This window comes from Sander vitreus, chromosome 1 (genome assembly GCF_031162955.1).
Source record: "Sander vitreus isolate 19-12246 chromosome 1, sanVit1, whole genome shotgun sequence".
NCBI lineage: Eukaryota > Metazoa > Chordata > Actinopteri > Perciformes > Percidae > Sander > Sander vitreus.
Window position 1 is genome coordinate 31,789,007 of NC_135855.1, and position 15,690 is coordinate 31,804,696.

The 15,690-nt window shown below is 39.0% G+C and overlaps 2 protein-coding genes across 5 annotated transcripts; both read left to right on the forward strand.

The window, feature by feature from the left end:
* chrna3 (cholinergic receptor, nicotinic, alpha 3) lies at positions 1–9,003 on the forward strand. The gene is made up of 6 exons (XM_078252530.1): positions 1–151; positions 1,218–1,357; positions 4,613–4,657; positions 6,048–6,157; positions 6,463–7,663; positions 7,797–9,003. Exons 1-6 carry the CDS (start codon positions 91–93, stop codon positions 7,923–7,925), a joined length of 1,686 nt encoding a protein of 561 aa, XP_078108656.1. The 5' UTR covers positions 1–90; the 3' UTR covers positions 7,926–9,003.
* A 986-nt stretch (positions 9,004–9,989) lies between these two features.
* On the forward strand, positions 9,990–13,855 carry LOC144519435 (uncharacterized). 4 transcript variants are annotated; one of them, XM_078252574.1, is made up of 11 exons: positions 9,990–10,141; positions 10,257–10,292; positions 10,411–10,707; positions 10,786–11,112; positions 11,244–11,360; positions 11,554–11,581; positions 11,837–11,919; positions 12,422–12,470; positions 12,737–12,807; positions 12,887–12,955; positions 13,417–13,506. In XM_078252574.1, exons 1-10 carry the CDS (start codon positions 10,093–10,095, stop codon positions 12,934–12,936), a joined length of 1,107 nt encoding a protein of 368 aa, XP_078108700.1. In that variant the 5' UTR covers positions 9,990–10,092; the 3' UTR covers positions 12,937–12,955; positions 13,417–13,506. The 4 variants fall into 4 exon arrangements, with proteins under 4 accessions (XP_078108700.1, XP_078108683.1, XP_078108691.1 ...); XM_078252557.1 differs by lacking the exon at positions 12,887–12,955 and having other exon boundaries at positions 13,417–13,855; XM_078252565.1 differs by lacking the exon at positions 12,887–12,955 and having other exon boundaries at positions 10,786–11,106; positions 13,417–13,855.
* The last annotated feature ends 1,835 nt before the right edge of the window (positions 13,856–15,690 follow it).

Here is a 15,690-nt window from a genome sequence, read left to right on the forward strand (position 1 = left end):
TTTCACTCTTCCCACTTACTCCTCCTGTCTGCTCCGCAGCGCTGCTGCTGCTGACCCTGGATACCATTTCAATTTGTCATTTGAAACAGGATGAAAGCCAATTTTTGTGTCGTTCTGCCCGCATGTTCCTTCCTTCTGTTTCTTCTGCCAGGTGAGTAGCCTAATAAGCTACTACTTTAACACATTAACATCTTGTTACTTAGCCTACTTGTTGCTTAACTTAGCCTTAATGTGTTGAATAATATTGCCACAATTAATGATTTTTTGGACAAAATTTGCTCATATTCAAATCCTATATTTTATATAATGCAGACATTCAGAGAAGTCAAGGTAATACATTGTGACTTTACTTGCTATTGTTATTTTTTTATTTAAGGGGATGCATTTATAGATGACAATTATTATTCTATCATTCTACACTGAAGAAAAACTCAAAAATAAATCAGACCAACAAAGCATGATTGAAGGTAGACTGGGATTTGAAACAAGTGGTTAATACAGTTTGCAGGTTAAGTCGGGGGGGGGGGGGGCATAGACAGAGCGGGCCCTCCATCAATGCTTTGGGCAAAGAGCGAGACTGACTAGGAAATACGTGTTCAAAGAACTTACGTTAAATGAAAAATGGTGCAGTTTGCTATACATGCCCTCGAAAAGGCAAACACAGCTCACAGCTGGTTTTCGTTTTTTTTTAATAGTCAGGAGCAATCTATAAAAAATGATATGCTTATTCTACATAAACTACTAAGACGATTTAATTAAATGCAGGGGTGCAAACTCACCAGGGTTAAAAAAGGTAACAAAGATGCCCCCATATCAGTTTTTAAAATGTGGATTACCGGGCGATTTTAGCATGGGGATATAGAGCAAAAACTCACCCTAGAATTAATGTAATTGCTGCTACAAATGTAAAAAAGAAGGAAAAAAATCATCATATCGACACAAATCACAAAAACAACCTATTTTGTGGTGACAATTTTATCCACTTGAAATGAATATTTTTTAATTTCTTTGGTATTTTTGTCATATACAGATATGCAAAGATGTTAGCTGGGTAATATGTTGATGTCCAATGTCAAGTCTCTATTTGATCATGTGACAAGACGATACAGTATACGGTGGCTAGTTTAGGTAAAAAACCTGTCAAGTCTGACTGCAAGCCGAACACCTAATGGCATCATGTGTGTGTGATCAATGTCTGACCCTCTGCTCTTGTTCAGGGGGCTCCTCTTCAGATGCAGAGCACAAGCTCTTCTCTGTGATATTCTCCAACTACAACCAGTACATACGACCGGTGGAAAATGTGACCGACCCAGTCGTTGTACAGTTCGAGGTGTCCATGTCACAGCTAGTCAAAGTGGTAAGTAGCCTACAAAAGGCCTTTAGACCTTTGCTGATGTCTATAGTACATGTGAGTCATGGGCTACTGTTTCACCACAGTCAGACATACATATATCACTCTGCTTAATGAGCAGTCATGACCAGGGACGTGCACAGACATTTTGGGGGGCAGGGGCTAAAAAAGGGCACTTCTTATAATTATTCATTCAAAAAAAACATGTTTTTTTCAAACGTTAACGATACTAACACAATTCTGACTTCCTTACCAATTTATTTTAATCGGGACTCAACAAGTCTAATCCCCTGACTGGATATTTTGACGATTAGTTTGACAGGAAAGCTGTGCGCAAACAGGATATATATTCATTTATTAAAATAAAAAAAATAAAAAAAACTCCCAAGAAAAAGGGCACTTTCTTTCGAGGAAGAAAAAGGGCAGGTGCTCAAGCCCCGTTTGATGTCTATGTGTGCACATGCCTGGTCATGACCTGAGGAAAATAAAAAAGGAATAACATAGACAGCAAATGTGGAGGGTCTGAGCATACAAAGAAAAAAAAGTTTGTGTTGATTTGTGAACTTTGGGCAACAACGTTTTAGAGAAAGGGACAATTGCCATTTGAGACACGTGAGATACACAGTAACCCCTTGTTTAAAATCCTCAGGAGGGAACTAAATGAAAGAAGGAGTGGTCTGGCTGTTTGTCTGGCCAAAGCAACATGTGGAATGTCAGCTGTCTGAGTACATCTCGGTTTAGGCAGCCTCTATAACTCAATCACTGCCACTTCAGATGAGTACCTCTGGATTTAACAGCATGTTTTGTTGGCGCTTGTTGACTGCAGACGGAGCAAACAGAGACTCAGACACGTCTAAAGCAGATGGTGATAATTAAGCAAAGAGGCTTCTGTTGAGGACAGGGAGGACAGCTTCAATCACAAAATGAACAGCCTTGGATGTATTGTTCTCTATCACATTACCCCTCTGCTTGTGTTGAATGACAAGAGGAGATGCTCATCAGATCTTTCATTTGAGACATTTTCCTAAAATTATTCCCCAATCCCCAATCAAATTGATTTAAATTAAAATGAAAATTAATACTTTTGGGAAACCCACCTAATTAAGTTCTTGTTGAGAATTACATGAGACGAATACCTCTCACATGTGTGTATAGTAAATAAATAAGCTACAGCAAGGAGACTCGGTAGCTTAGTTTAGCATGTAGATTGAATGTATTTCCCAAAATGTTCCACTTTTTATTTAAACATTAATATTCAATCAAAAAAGTTATTAGTCAATTGTAGCCAATAGCATAAATGTCACAATGTATGAAGTCATAGCTATACACAAGGTTTATTCTAGACAGTTTGAATGGATATGTGGGGCCTGAGACATTGTAGCCCATCTAAATCTGTTTTCTTTTGTCTATTGCCAACAGGCAAATTCTTTCCTTTATTTTTTTCTGAAGAGATAGATAAGTATTAAAGACCTGTCTGATCTAGAGATTTCAAAAAGATAAAGTATGTTTAGTTTTATTCTCCTTAACGCAACTGATGTAGCAGACTGCAGTGCTCCCCGTGCTGATGGATGACTATTATTTTCCTCCCCACACCTGGTGCTCGTAACACAGATGAAATTGGTAAGGTCAGCCTACAGCAGTTACAGCAGGGCTAAATGAGCTCATTAAGACCATCAATAGCTCATTGCCCGTGGTGGCTGAGTCATCATCTCCCAATCAGGCATCTCACACAGGCTCTGTGTTTGTGGGTTTTAGAACAGGGGGCACAGTGGCAACAGAGGCTGTTTTTCAAAGAAATAGTTGGAAACTTTGGAAAATTTGCTTATTCACTTTTTTGCAAGAGATAAGAAAATTGATGCCACTCTGAGAGTCGTATCGATCGTCTCACCTTACTCACCTTACTAGCGTAAATTTCACACTATTCCTTAAAATGTTAGGTTTGATCACCACATCAAATCATGTGGTCAACTATGTTTGGAGTGTATATTCGCAAGGTAGCAGGTGAAATGATGCTACTCCTGCATTTCGACCATTCCAAAGATCATACCGTTACCATAAGATGCACCGTCTGATGCCTGCACACTGGCTAGCACAGGATGCCCAGCAGAGAAGTCGCAGTCAGTGTCCAATTCCTCCACGCTTGCCTTGGTGTCCCTCTGATGCAGAGATGCAGATGGACGCAGAGATGGTCTTGCTTGTCATAGCCGTAGGTGGTAGCTGATAGCCATCTTCACCTTTTGCTCTGTGTTTACTCTTATGATCTCAACCATAATATACTGTGTTTCCATTCTGCCCATGCACTTGGTGGTGATAAAATACAGAACGTGTGCTTTGGCTATTATAGTGCTGTAAAATCCCCAGTCTCGCTATGTAGAACCTCTCCTGGATACTAAATGGTAACATCAATGGTTCCTGAGATTGGTTGTTTAACGGTCTAAGTCACCAAAAACCTGACACCCACAGTTTTTCTCCCTTGCTCCATTAGTCCCTCTGCTCACGCTTTACCACTGAGTTGTTAGAATTAAAGCTTAAGGTTGTGCTGGGACCCCCTGGCTCCAGCTGTCATGTTATGCTCCAGATGTGGAGGACCCAGGTGGGCCTCTCTTAAAGTGCTCGTATTATGCTCATTTTCAGGTTCATAATTGTATTTAGAGGTAGTATCAGAATAGGTTTACATAGTTTAAGTTTCAAAAAACCTGTGTGTTGAGCTCTCCATTTTAGCTACCAAGTGGGTCTTCTCACTTCTGTTCCATCTTTGTTGGGAGTCGCACATGTGCAGCACCTAGGTCAGCACTACCAGCCAGTCAGTTACAGAGTGTGAGGGCGTGCCACGCTATCAGCTAGGCGAGCATTATTTTGTGTGTTACAAAGTGGCGCACGTTCGTCACAGAAGTAAAAGCTGGACTACAATAGAGCTGTTTGGAGCAGTTTGTGAACAGTGTTTCTGTTGGAGATGGTAAGTCCCTTTGGGGTGGACTTTGGGCTTTTTCACTTTGTAAACCTATAACATGCACAAAAAAGATATATAACACAATTAAGGAAAGGGAAAAAGCCAACAAGCATTATATGAGTACTTTAATACTCTTTTTATACTCTTTTTATACTCGATTTACACAGAGGTCTGACCCTGGGGAAAGCACACAAACAATCCTCACTGGTGAATTGGATGATCGCATGTGACAGTCCTGTTTGAACTTTTAGATTGAACATTAATGCTTTTGTTCTTTGCTTAAATGTCTTCATTATCCATTCTGTTCTCAGGATGAAGTCAATCAGATCATGGAGACAAATCTGTGGCTGAGACATGTAAGTTTATGATGCATGACTGTGCAAATGGACCTTGAGCAAGGACATCACGTATGGATCCAGCCTTCTGTCATACATGATTTTTCGGGACTAAACTGACATGGTGAATTATTCATGGAAGGAAGCTTTTTAAACAAATGGATCCTTTTGTCCTATTTTTTGGAGAAAAAAAAAGAGAGGAGAAAATCCTATGAACCAAATGAGACCAAGACTTCATGGTCAATTTTTATGATATATAATTTTGTAGTTTGACAGTGGTCTGGAATTTATATCATACTTGTCCATAATATTGTTTTTGACATTGTGACAGAAACCTCTATGCATCTGCAGCACACTGAACCTAAAATATAAAACAGATTTGACCTTAGTTGTATTTCATAATCATATAGAAAAAGTATACAAAAAAAGCAGTCCATACATGCTGTATGGCTTGATGGTTTTGCCATTTGCTCCCAGTCCCACATGGTGTCTTTGCTGCCATGATGTAAAGTGTAGTGATCCAGTTTTGAAAAAATGAGGCAGGGCATGTCTCTCTGTCCCACATTACAAGTCCTGAGCAACTACACATGTGTGCTGGAGCCATGTTCATGCTAAAGAGTTGAGGTGTAATTGCTGTAATTGAGTCTCTCTAACCAATGTACAAACAACAGTATATTTCCCCTGCTGACCATCCAAATCTTACAACATACTTTAGAAAATTACTGCTTCTTATTTAAGCCAAATGATTGCAGCTCTCTGAGGTTACTCTACCATTGTTGCTTTATGAGTCTCACAAGGATCAAAGGCTGTCCTCAAGAGGGGGTCAAAAACAGTGACCATAAAACCATTGACCATTATATCTCCTCTCTGACTGCATACTGTGTAAGCTCTGTTTATATGCCAGTTGGAGATGACAACTTGTCGTTGTTTTTATGGGACATTTTACAAGCGAATGTAATATAGAAATATAGACCGTATTTAAATATGGACAGCTTGTCAGCTGTGAAGCCAAAGTGTCTCGTTTTCCCCCCTGGTGGCAGGCTTCAGTAAAGGTCATAAACCCCACCCACCCACCCCCATGGGACATGGGCCAAACAAAAAAATCAAAGTACACCTCAAATACATTTTTAATGTCATTTTATGTAGTTCTTGTTTTGCTGTTTTTTGTGTTATTCCTTCTAATAATTTTGGTTTTAATTAGTTATTTGATTCTATAAAAATTGGGGTGAAACGTCATGATTGATTTGTGATTGGTCTGGCTTTGATAACGCGGCCCCACTGTCTGATCACTACTGCGCAGACTCTGGCTCCAAAATTACAAGATGGCAGCGCCCGTATCTGGGATTGTCTACATTGTCATTTTTGTCACTTATTTTTAATGTAAAAAAAAATAATGTTTTTTTTTTTTTAGATCTGGAATGACTACAAGCTCAGATGGAATCCAAGGGATTTTGGAGGCGTCGAGTTTATCCGAGTGCCTTCAAACAAGATATGGAAGCCAGACATTGTGCTCTACAACAAGTGAGCATAACAACACATTGATTGTTGGGTGCATTTAGAACAAAGAATTACAACAAAGCTATCATTCTCCATTGCTCATTTTCTATGGGTAATTTGTTGTTTGCATAATCTTAAGGGGGTGTATAGGAACATCTGAGGGAGTGATTTAATAAGACCCCAAGGCATCTTTTTTTATTAATATCGCCATGACACAATAGTCAATTGATTAGATCCTTCAGTTTATCTTCAATGACTCATCTCTCTCCAACCTTCCCTCTGTCTTCCCCTTTTATTCTCTCACTCTTTCTTTTTTTCTCTCTTTACAGTGCTGTCGGAGATTTCCAGGTCGATGACAAAACGAAGGCCCTGCTTCGTTACAATGGTGATGTTACCTGGATCCCTCCAGCCATATTCAAGAGCTCCTGCAAGATCGACGTCACTTACTTCCCCTTCGACTACCAAAACTGCACCATGAAGTTCGGCTCCTGGACGTACGACAAGGCCAAGATCGATCTGGTGCTAATTGGCTCAACCATCAACCTCAAGGACTTCTGGGAGAGCGGCGAGTGGACGATCATTGACGCCCCTGGTTACAAACACGACATCAAGTACAACTGCTGCGAGGAAATCTACACAGATATCACTTACTCTTTGTACATCCGCCGTCTGCCACTTTTCTACACCATCAACATGATCATCCCCTGCCTCCTTATCTCCTTCCTCACTGTGCTCGTCTTCTACCTGCCGTCTGATTGCGGGGAGAAAATCACTCTGTGCATCTCTGTCCTGCTGTCTTTAACTGTCTTCCTCCTCGTCATAACAGAGACCATCCCCTCCACCTCGCTAGTCATCCCCCTGATTGGTGAGTACCTCCTCTTCACCATGATCTTTGTCACCCTCTCTATTGTCATCACTGTTTTTGTGTTGAATGTCCACTACCGCACACCAAAGACACACACTATGCCCTGCTGGGTGCGGACTGTGTTCCTGGGGCTGTTGCCCAGGGTGATGTTCATGACCAGGCCAGAGAGGGACCCCGAGACAGTGGCAGTGACCAGCAGTGTTCAGACGATGCATTCAAGGCCCTGTGCCGTGCATTCATCAGGTACTTTGCAGAAGCAGCACAAGCCTCAGGCCCTGGCGTCGAGCGTGGTGTCCGGCCTGACAAACCGCCAACGGATTTTCAACAACACAGAACTCTCCAACCTCAATAACTTAAGTGGCGAACCAGCCAAAGGTGCAGGCTCTGTGTTTTTGTGCTGCGAGGGCCGTTGCAACCATTGCTGGCACCAGAGATCCAGCAAACTGCCTGCAGACTCTGGGGGAGGGAGCGGAGGACTGGGCAACCTGGGGGTGCTGACTGGAGGCAGTGCTGTCAGGACCGGAGGGGAGAGTCAGTGCTCTAGCTCAGAGTCTCTAGATGGAGGAATAATGTCCCTGTTGCCCCTCTCCCCTGAGGTCAGGGAGGCTATTGAGAGTGTCAAATACATAGCAGAGAACATGAGACTACAGAATGAAGCAAAGGAGGTGAGTGCCCACAATCATAAAAAACTAGATTTTAAACCTTTATAGGTAATTTGCTTTCAACGAAGCTGTCATCACATCCTTGAAAATGTTTTGTTTGTTTCTCTGTTGTTTGTTTATTGTGATCCTCTCACAGGTTCAAGATGACTGGAAGTACGTTGCCATGGTGATCGACCGGATTTTCCTTTGGGTTTTTATCCTTGTGTGCATCATGGGAACGGCTGGCCTCTTCCTCCAGCCTCTATTACTTTGGGATGACATTTGAAATAGTTTGATAAAACAAATACTTCAACACCTTCGAACTGCACAGCATTCATTACTTATAAGATTCTCGCCATGGCTCGGACAATGCAGGGTGGATCCAAAGTCAAGAAGAAAAGATGACTGTGTCTGCCAAATGTTGATGCAAATGTATTAGTGACTGTGTTTTCCCAGATTAGATGATTTCTGTGTGAGGAAGTGGTTTTAGGACTCTCCAATGCTGAGGACATGGTGAACAAACAATTGCAAAGCCCTTGGTAGTTATTTCATTGTGTACAAACTAGTTCTTCAGTAAATGACAGTATATAATGCCATGGCAACATCCTTGCAGAATCAATTATTTTGAAGACTAAATTATGGGAACAGTGATAACATTTACTGAACTTGAAGCACCTAATTTCACATTAAGCATTAAGTATGTACGTACATTCACAAATGCAACCATTATGCCACCAGAAAGCTCAATATTTGAATTACTATTATGTTTTATAACAAGAAAATCTTGAACATCTTTAAATGTTAAGTCTTCATTGAGTGTCATGCCAAATTATGTGTGTGTGTGTGTGTGTGTGTGTGTGTGTGTGTGTGTGTGTGTGTGTGTGTGTGTGTGTGTGTGTGTGTGTTATGGAGATATCAGAAAAAAAGACAAATAACATGGATTGATTTGATGGATTTCCATGTTTCTGAAAACTAAGCAAGAATGTTGACTGTGTTCAAAGAGTGACATCATGTGGTAAGTATTTGCTACTGCAAATTAAAACAAAGCCTTTAAAGGTATATGTCATCCATTTTGTCATCATCTCTGTTGTAACATACTCCCAGTTGTAACATGTTACGAAAATAAATACTAATACTTTATGCATTACTTTAAGGCATAACATGCTGTTTGATCTGGATAGCATGACCCTCTGGAAAGGGTGACATGAGAAAATGTCATCAAGGATTTTTTTGTTGACCTTTGCGAATTGGATATTTACAATGCCCTGAAAGTATTCTAATTTCAAAGCGAAAACGCATCTATAAATATATACATTTTAGTTCTGTTTTACTTGCATATTTCTGTAAATAAATCTTAAAAAATCGTTATGTAAAGGTGGAGCTCTATTGTATCTTCTCTGAACTACCAGTATTTCTGACAGTGGAAACAAAAAGCTGTGGGATGTATATGTAATTTCAAGGAGGCCACGAGGCTCTGTTTGTTACTCTGTTCCACATCCTGTGTGCCCCCTTGGAGCTAACTAAGCTTATTGGATCACAATGAATATAGAGAACGAGTGATGAAGGACCTTATTGGATTCCTTTATTTTCTTCATCTAACCCTCCTTCCTGGCCATAATACAATTTTCTGCTCTTACTACAGCACAGCCTCTTAATAGCTCAGTGCTTACACCACAGGTCTGATGCTGTCAGGGGTAAGGGTCAAATTCTCCCATGTACTTAATTTTTTTTATTTTGCTCCAGTTGTGGATATAATGTTCTGATGGATATTACACTTAAATCACAATCTCAATGTTAGGTACAAGCTACAAAAAACCCTAAGTAAGTACCTACATGTACTGTGGGTCTCAGTGCTCAAAGAATCTCAGCGTCCTGCATGGTGTCTTATTATACAACAAAAACATCAGAGCAGAAAGCGAGCTATGTGATTACATAGAAAATCTAGCCCATATTAAATTGAACGCTGGCAGGGAAGCACAGACAGATACTGTATATGAGCTCTCTATCGCATCTGATAAGAAAACCCTAGGCTAATAAATGTAATTAAAGCTCACTCAGAACCCATGTGTGGCTGATCTGCAGGCGAGCAGGAGACCTGCTGAACAGATACTGTATATGATGTACCAAATGAATGAGCTTCTAAAGGTATCACTGAATGTTTTTTGATGTGTCCTATTGATAAGTTACATCCTGCAAAAAATGGATATAAACAGGGGGAAGAGGAACAAAAATGAAAAAAATGATGTACAAGTTTTACCTGCCAACAATCGACAACAGTTTTAAACTGATGCTATTTAATTTTGGAACAAAAGTGTTCAAATGTCACAAGACACCACATAGTGTACTGGAAGTGGTTTATTATAGTGTCTGCACATGTATTCTTTCAGCTGGCTGTGGGTGTAGACAAGAACCTGATAGGTGCCTGCAGGGTTTCACTAAGTGCTGTGGAGTCGATGGGTGTCACATTGCTTATAATCATGAAAACAATCACCATTCTTCTGTGTAAGTATATTGACAAGTGATATGTTTAATTATTTAATTGTTTGTATTTATAATTGAGTGAACCTTTGCGTACATGTACAGTATAAGGATTCATTTTACTTTTCTTTTCTTCAAGGTGTTCTTGCAAATCAGGTCACAAGTCCAACTAAGGGTAAGCTTTTATTTAGGAAAACACAGATCGGTGTGTTGCATTCTCAACTATGATTGATTTGAATTGTATGATGTATCAATTCAAAGTCTGTTTCTGTTTCAACAACTCAATGTTACAGATATTTTTCCTGCGAGGATCCTGGCCCAACAAAAATCTATAAGTGAGGACAGTGACCTTTATGTAACCTGCAGTACATTTGGGTTCAAGAAACAGATGGTGGTTTATGTTTATTTTTGCAAGGATGACATTTGGATCGATAAAAAGATGCAGAAGCCAGATCAAAATGACACCACCTTTACGATACGCAACGTTGGTCTTCATCACAGTGGAAATTACAGCTGTGTTTACTCCAGTTTGAATACGCTTCCCAAAGTAGCCATGAGGGGACACAACGTCATTCAGATCCTGGTCATATGTAAGGATTTTCATCCCTGTGAAAGCATTGTGTCAATGTTTTTTTCTCTCCACTCATTTTGTCCTTCCTGCCGCACAGCCAATTTTCTCCCTGCAGATATTTCAGTCGCTGGGCAGTCCACTATCAGCGAGGGAGACGATGTTGCATTCAGATGTACTGTTTCTGACACCCTGCAAACACTTGGTGAATGTCAACTCATCCACTCTTACCTAAGGAGGAATGAGAGCATCCTCCAAGTGCAACCATTTAATGTCACCCGCATGGAGGCGACTTTCACCATCAAAGGTGCCGTCATGAGGGATTCAGGCCATTACAGCTGCGTGGTGCTGCCATCTAAATGCATCCGAGAGCATGAGAAAACACTCCATGGAAATAATGCAGTATTACTTAAGGTCACAGGTGAAGGTACCAGCTGCTCATGGTTACAAAATGCAGAGCTTTAGATATCACTTTCTTTTTCAGTAAGATTTTCTCTTTTCAAATGGTAAAAAATCTTTTGAAAAAGTGATGTCCTTTATGTGCCTTTTGCTTTCCAGTAATTTGGGTCCCCCCAGTGTTTGTCTCTTGTGGAGTGATAACCCTGATGTTATTGCTGGGTCTGAGTCTGTGGTGGATCTACAAACGAGATCAGAGGATCGGAAGGAAATCGAAAGGCAAATCACTCAACTTTAGAGTTCATATTTTGTATTAAAGTAGTTCTATCATTGACTGACAGACAACAAAAAGATCTGTTACTAGTATTCAGATGTAACTTGAAGTGGCCTGTCACACCAATCACATCAGGACCTTGACTATATAGTATGCATGTTTTCTTTTACTTTAAAATTATTATTTTTCCTATTTCAGCTGGCTACTCAGCTTCATCTAATCCATGGTGAGTTTTGACCCAGTCTTACTGATGCTGTCTAATGGATTTAAAAGCATTCCCAAACATATGAGCAGATAAGCAGAAAGTCATGTTTTTCACGTTTTCATTGCTGTGTTCAGTGATTTGTGCTAAAATATAATTTTTTATATGCAGGATGTTTACAGTGAACTAATATATATATATATTGGATACACAACTGAATTTGCCACTGATGTGCCAAAGCTGAGTTGATTAAAGGGCTTGAATTGTGTTTTCTTACAGTGCGGCGAGTCAGCAGGCTAATGCAGACATGGTGGAGGAACAGCAGGTGCAGACAGCGGGAGAGGACCTGGACACACAAGAGGGTATGTTGAAAATGGAATTACAGTAAAGGCATACCTTGGGGAGTTCATAATGAAATGACCTATGATGACTTAGAAAGAAAACATTATCTAGCTACATTACGGCCTGTTATTACAACAATGCCTCTCCCAGGGTGTATAAAACATTAGGGACACCGACATATTTGTTTTTACATTTTTCTAAGGAATAAAAGTGTGTTTTTGCCAACTGTCTCCTAACGTGGATCAAAACCTAAAATGCATAAAAGATTATGGCTTTTACATGCATTCATGAAGTCATCCCAATTCCTGAACAACAGCAGGAGCGCCCCATATTTTCTTAATTCTGTTTTGTTAAAATTATTTTCGTCATGTCACGTCTTGTGCTCATTGTCAAAGCAGTTTGTGACTTTCTTACGAAAAGTGCCAGTTATAATTATTTGTTGATTAGATTGATGTATGCATTTAAAGTGATAATAGAACAACATGTAATCCATTTATTTCTCTCTTTTATACATTTTACAAGGAGAAAACTCACTTTCAGGAGACTCTTTCAGCATGGAGGAGGAAGAAGAGTAAGACTATAGATTCATTTTAATACAAATTATTTCAGTGTCACTTTTACGCATTTGGCAAGTAAGATTTGCATTATGATGTCATATTATAAAGGTGTAACATTTTACCGCATGAGAAATAATAATTTGCTAAATGAAACTGACTACATTTATTGAAATACACAAACTTGAATTTGAGCTGAATAAATAGTTATACATCCTTTACGGTTTCTATAATTCTTAATATAAAGACACGTCATTATGATTTATTGAAAACATTTCCTCAGGTATCAAACTGATGTGGCTGCTGAGGACTTCACTTACTCCATTGATTGTGAGGGAGTGTACAGTGTTGCGGGTAAGTGATAGCCTACTTTTAAGTGTTTTTTCTTTGCATATTGAAGATCAAGTCAATAACTTTGATTTCTAACATCCAGATGAGGCTGATGATGAGTACGATAATATTGATCAGATGTGTGCCAAGTGACACATTTTGAGTGCTAAAGGTATTGTAAAATATATCATTATAGTGCGATAGACTATAGACAGTTGGCAATGTGAGAAGTAGTCACTCATCAAATGCAAATGTTCTTGTTATTTAGATTTTTTTTTTAATTGCACTGCTCAATAACAAAAAAACAGGGACAGAAATTCAGAATAATGCAAGTAATAAAGTATACAATAAAGCTTAGAAGGCATTACACAGTATGATGCTGCTTTGCCATTTCAGGTGAGCAGGTTTTTCTGTTAGCAAGTTTAGTGCATCTTACAGGAAAACCACATCTTTATTTAAAGCAGTGGCGCAGATGTGAAGAGCATTTCGTAGCATGCTATCTGACTCACGAGAGCTAATTCTGTCATGACATGTGAAAAGAAAGAGTAAAAAAAACCAGAAGAATAAATACACGAGCGGTTTTAAACGTTCACGCCATTTACCCGCTTTTTATGTGTGAACTTTTCACCACAGATGATCCACCACTTGCAGAACCAAATCCAGCATGTTTGTATGCCAAGTCCTGCAGACGTAAAAAAACACAACCGATCCAGGCCTCACCTGATTTTATTTTCACTTAAATGCAAAACTGGAACACCTGCCTGTGATGTTTTGTTCAGTCTGTGTCTCATGAAATTAAGGAAATGTTAATAATTAGAATGGATGAATGAAGATGTTTTCTGAAAGTGCAGTGGCTGTCGAACATCTGGACTTTACATTATTACAGTCCACCATAACAGCAATATAGCAGGAGGTTGGATAGAAAATGTCCTCATACATTCAATTCTTATAAGGATCCTTTCTTTGTCGCATATTTAATGAAAAGACTGGGTGTTACTGCTTTATAAAATATACTGCAATTTGTTTTCAGTAATAAACACGGCAGGTGTTGTAAATTGTGTTGATTGATTAGAATTTCTATTAAACATTGTTGAAAACAAATCATTCCTCTTGTTTCATTTAATCAGACACATTTGTACGTTGTTGTCTCCATTGTCCATGTTTGTTTTGTAACACTGTCTAATCAGTAATCTAGTAGCCATCTGCATTCATTGTTACCACAGTGTCCCCTCATGGAAGTTCAAGCCAAGAGTGCAATGACCAATCTGATAAGAAAGGCACTCCATCAGCAGCAGTGATTGCAATGACTAACCATGTTGTTCAGCTGATGAGCTACCAATCAAGAGGAGCATCCAATATCTGTCTCGCAGCTGCTTTCCTCCCCTCTCTTATTACTGCCGCAGCTCCTGTGGGAACGGAGGAGCTGATGGAAAGAATGAAGTAACGATTTTGTCATCAAACAATAGGGAGCAGCATTGTGCAATGCTGGAAATGTTCAACTTTCATTTCATTCATTTCATTTTATTATTTATCTCGAACAATGTTGCAAATGAAAACAAAACCAAAACAATTTAAACAACACAATAAAACAGAAGCATTCATAATATAACGAAAACCAAATAAAAAATTAAAAAGTATTATTCCGAGAAGGAGCTTGCAGAAGCAAATAGCTAATTTGCTCCTGCCCCTATTTCACAAAATCATATTATTACAAAGCAAATAGATATGCAAATACAGCATACAATTTTTCAGGTTTTACAATAACTTACAACAATACAACAATATACAACAATACCAAACAATTCCATTCCTGCATTTCGGTCTATTCTTTTCTGTATTGGTCATTGGTTTCTTTAATCTATTTTTGAACTGAATGATATTATGGCCCTGTATGATGTCATTGTTCAGTCCATTCCATAAGGTCACCCCACAAACTGAAACACACATGCTTTTAACAGCAGTATGCACAAGAGGTTGTTTGAACATACATTGTCCTCTAGATGATATCCCCCGTCTCTTTCATTAAACATTGAGCATATGTTACATGGTAAATTATTTTCTTTAACTTTAAACATAAATTGTGCAGTTTTAAATGTAACAAACAATGTAACATTGTCCATACATTTCAGCAAATCTGAATTAAAAAACAGATGATTAGTGTGCTCATAATACTCGCTGTGATTTATTATCCTAATTGCTCTTTTTTGCAATGTGCAAATATTTTGTAAGTGGCTTTTGTAGGTATTTCCCCAAACTTCCACACAATATAACATATATGGTAAAATAAGTGTGCAGTACAGAGTCTGTAATGTATTTTGGTTCAATATGTATCTAGTTTTGCTCAATATACAACAAACACTCCTGGCCATCTTCATGCACAGATAATTACTTCTGTACACAATTCTGTTCATATACATTTTTTTATATATTTCATTTGTGTATTTCCTGTTATGGACCTACTTGTGAGTCTGAAATAAAGATACAATAATATTAATATAGAGGCTTTAACTGTGAGCCATGTCAACTGTTTTTCACTGTGATTTTTCTTCTGAACATGTGAGGTCACCTTACGTATCAGATCACATGGAAGAAAAACTATCTCAGGTTTTACCTACCATTAAGCCTTAAAATGTAATAAACTTGTTACTCATAATGAGTGACTGCAGTAGTAGCAGCCTGCATTGAAAGAAAACATCTAATCAAACAGCAAGTGGCTCAGTCAACCTCTAATCAGCATTTCTAAGTGCTTGCTCTGCCTGCCTAACCTGAATCTGGATTGTGTCACACTGGTTTTCACCCTGCCCCTCCTTGGAAAAGGCCTGGCCTATTCTCATTGTTACACGGCTTTGAGGAAAAACTCTTACACAACCAATCTTTATCCTACATGGAAAAGTAGAATTACAAATT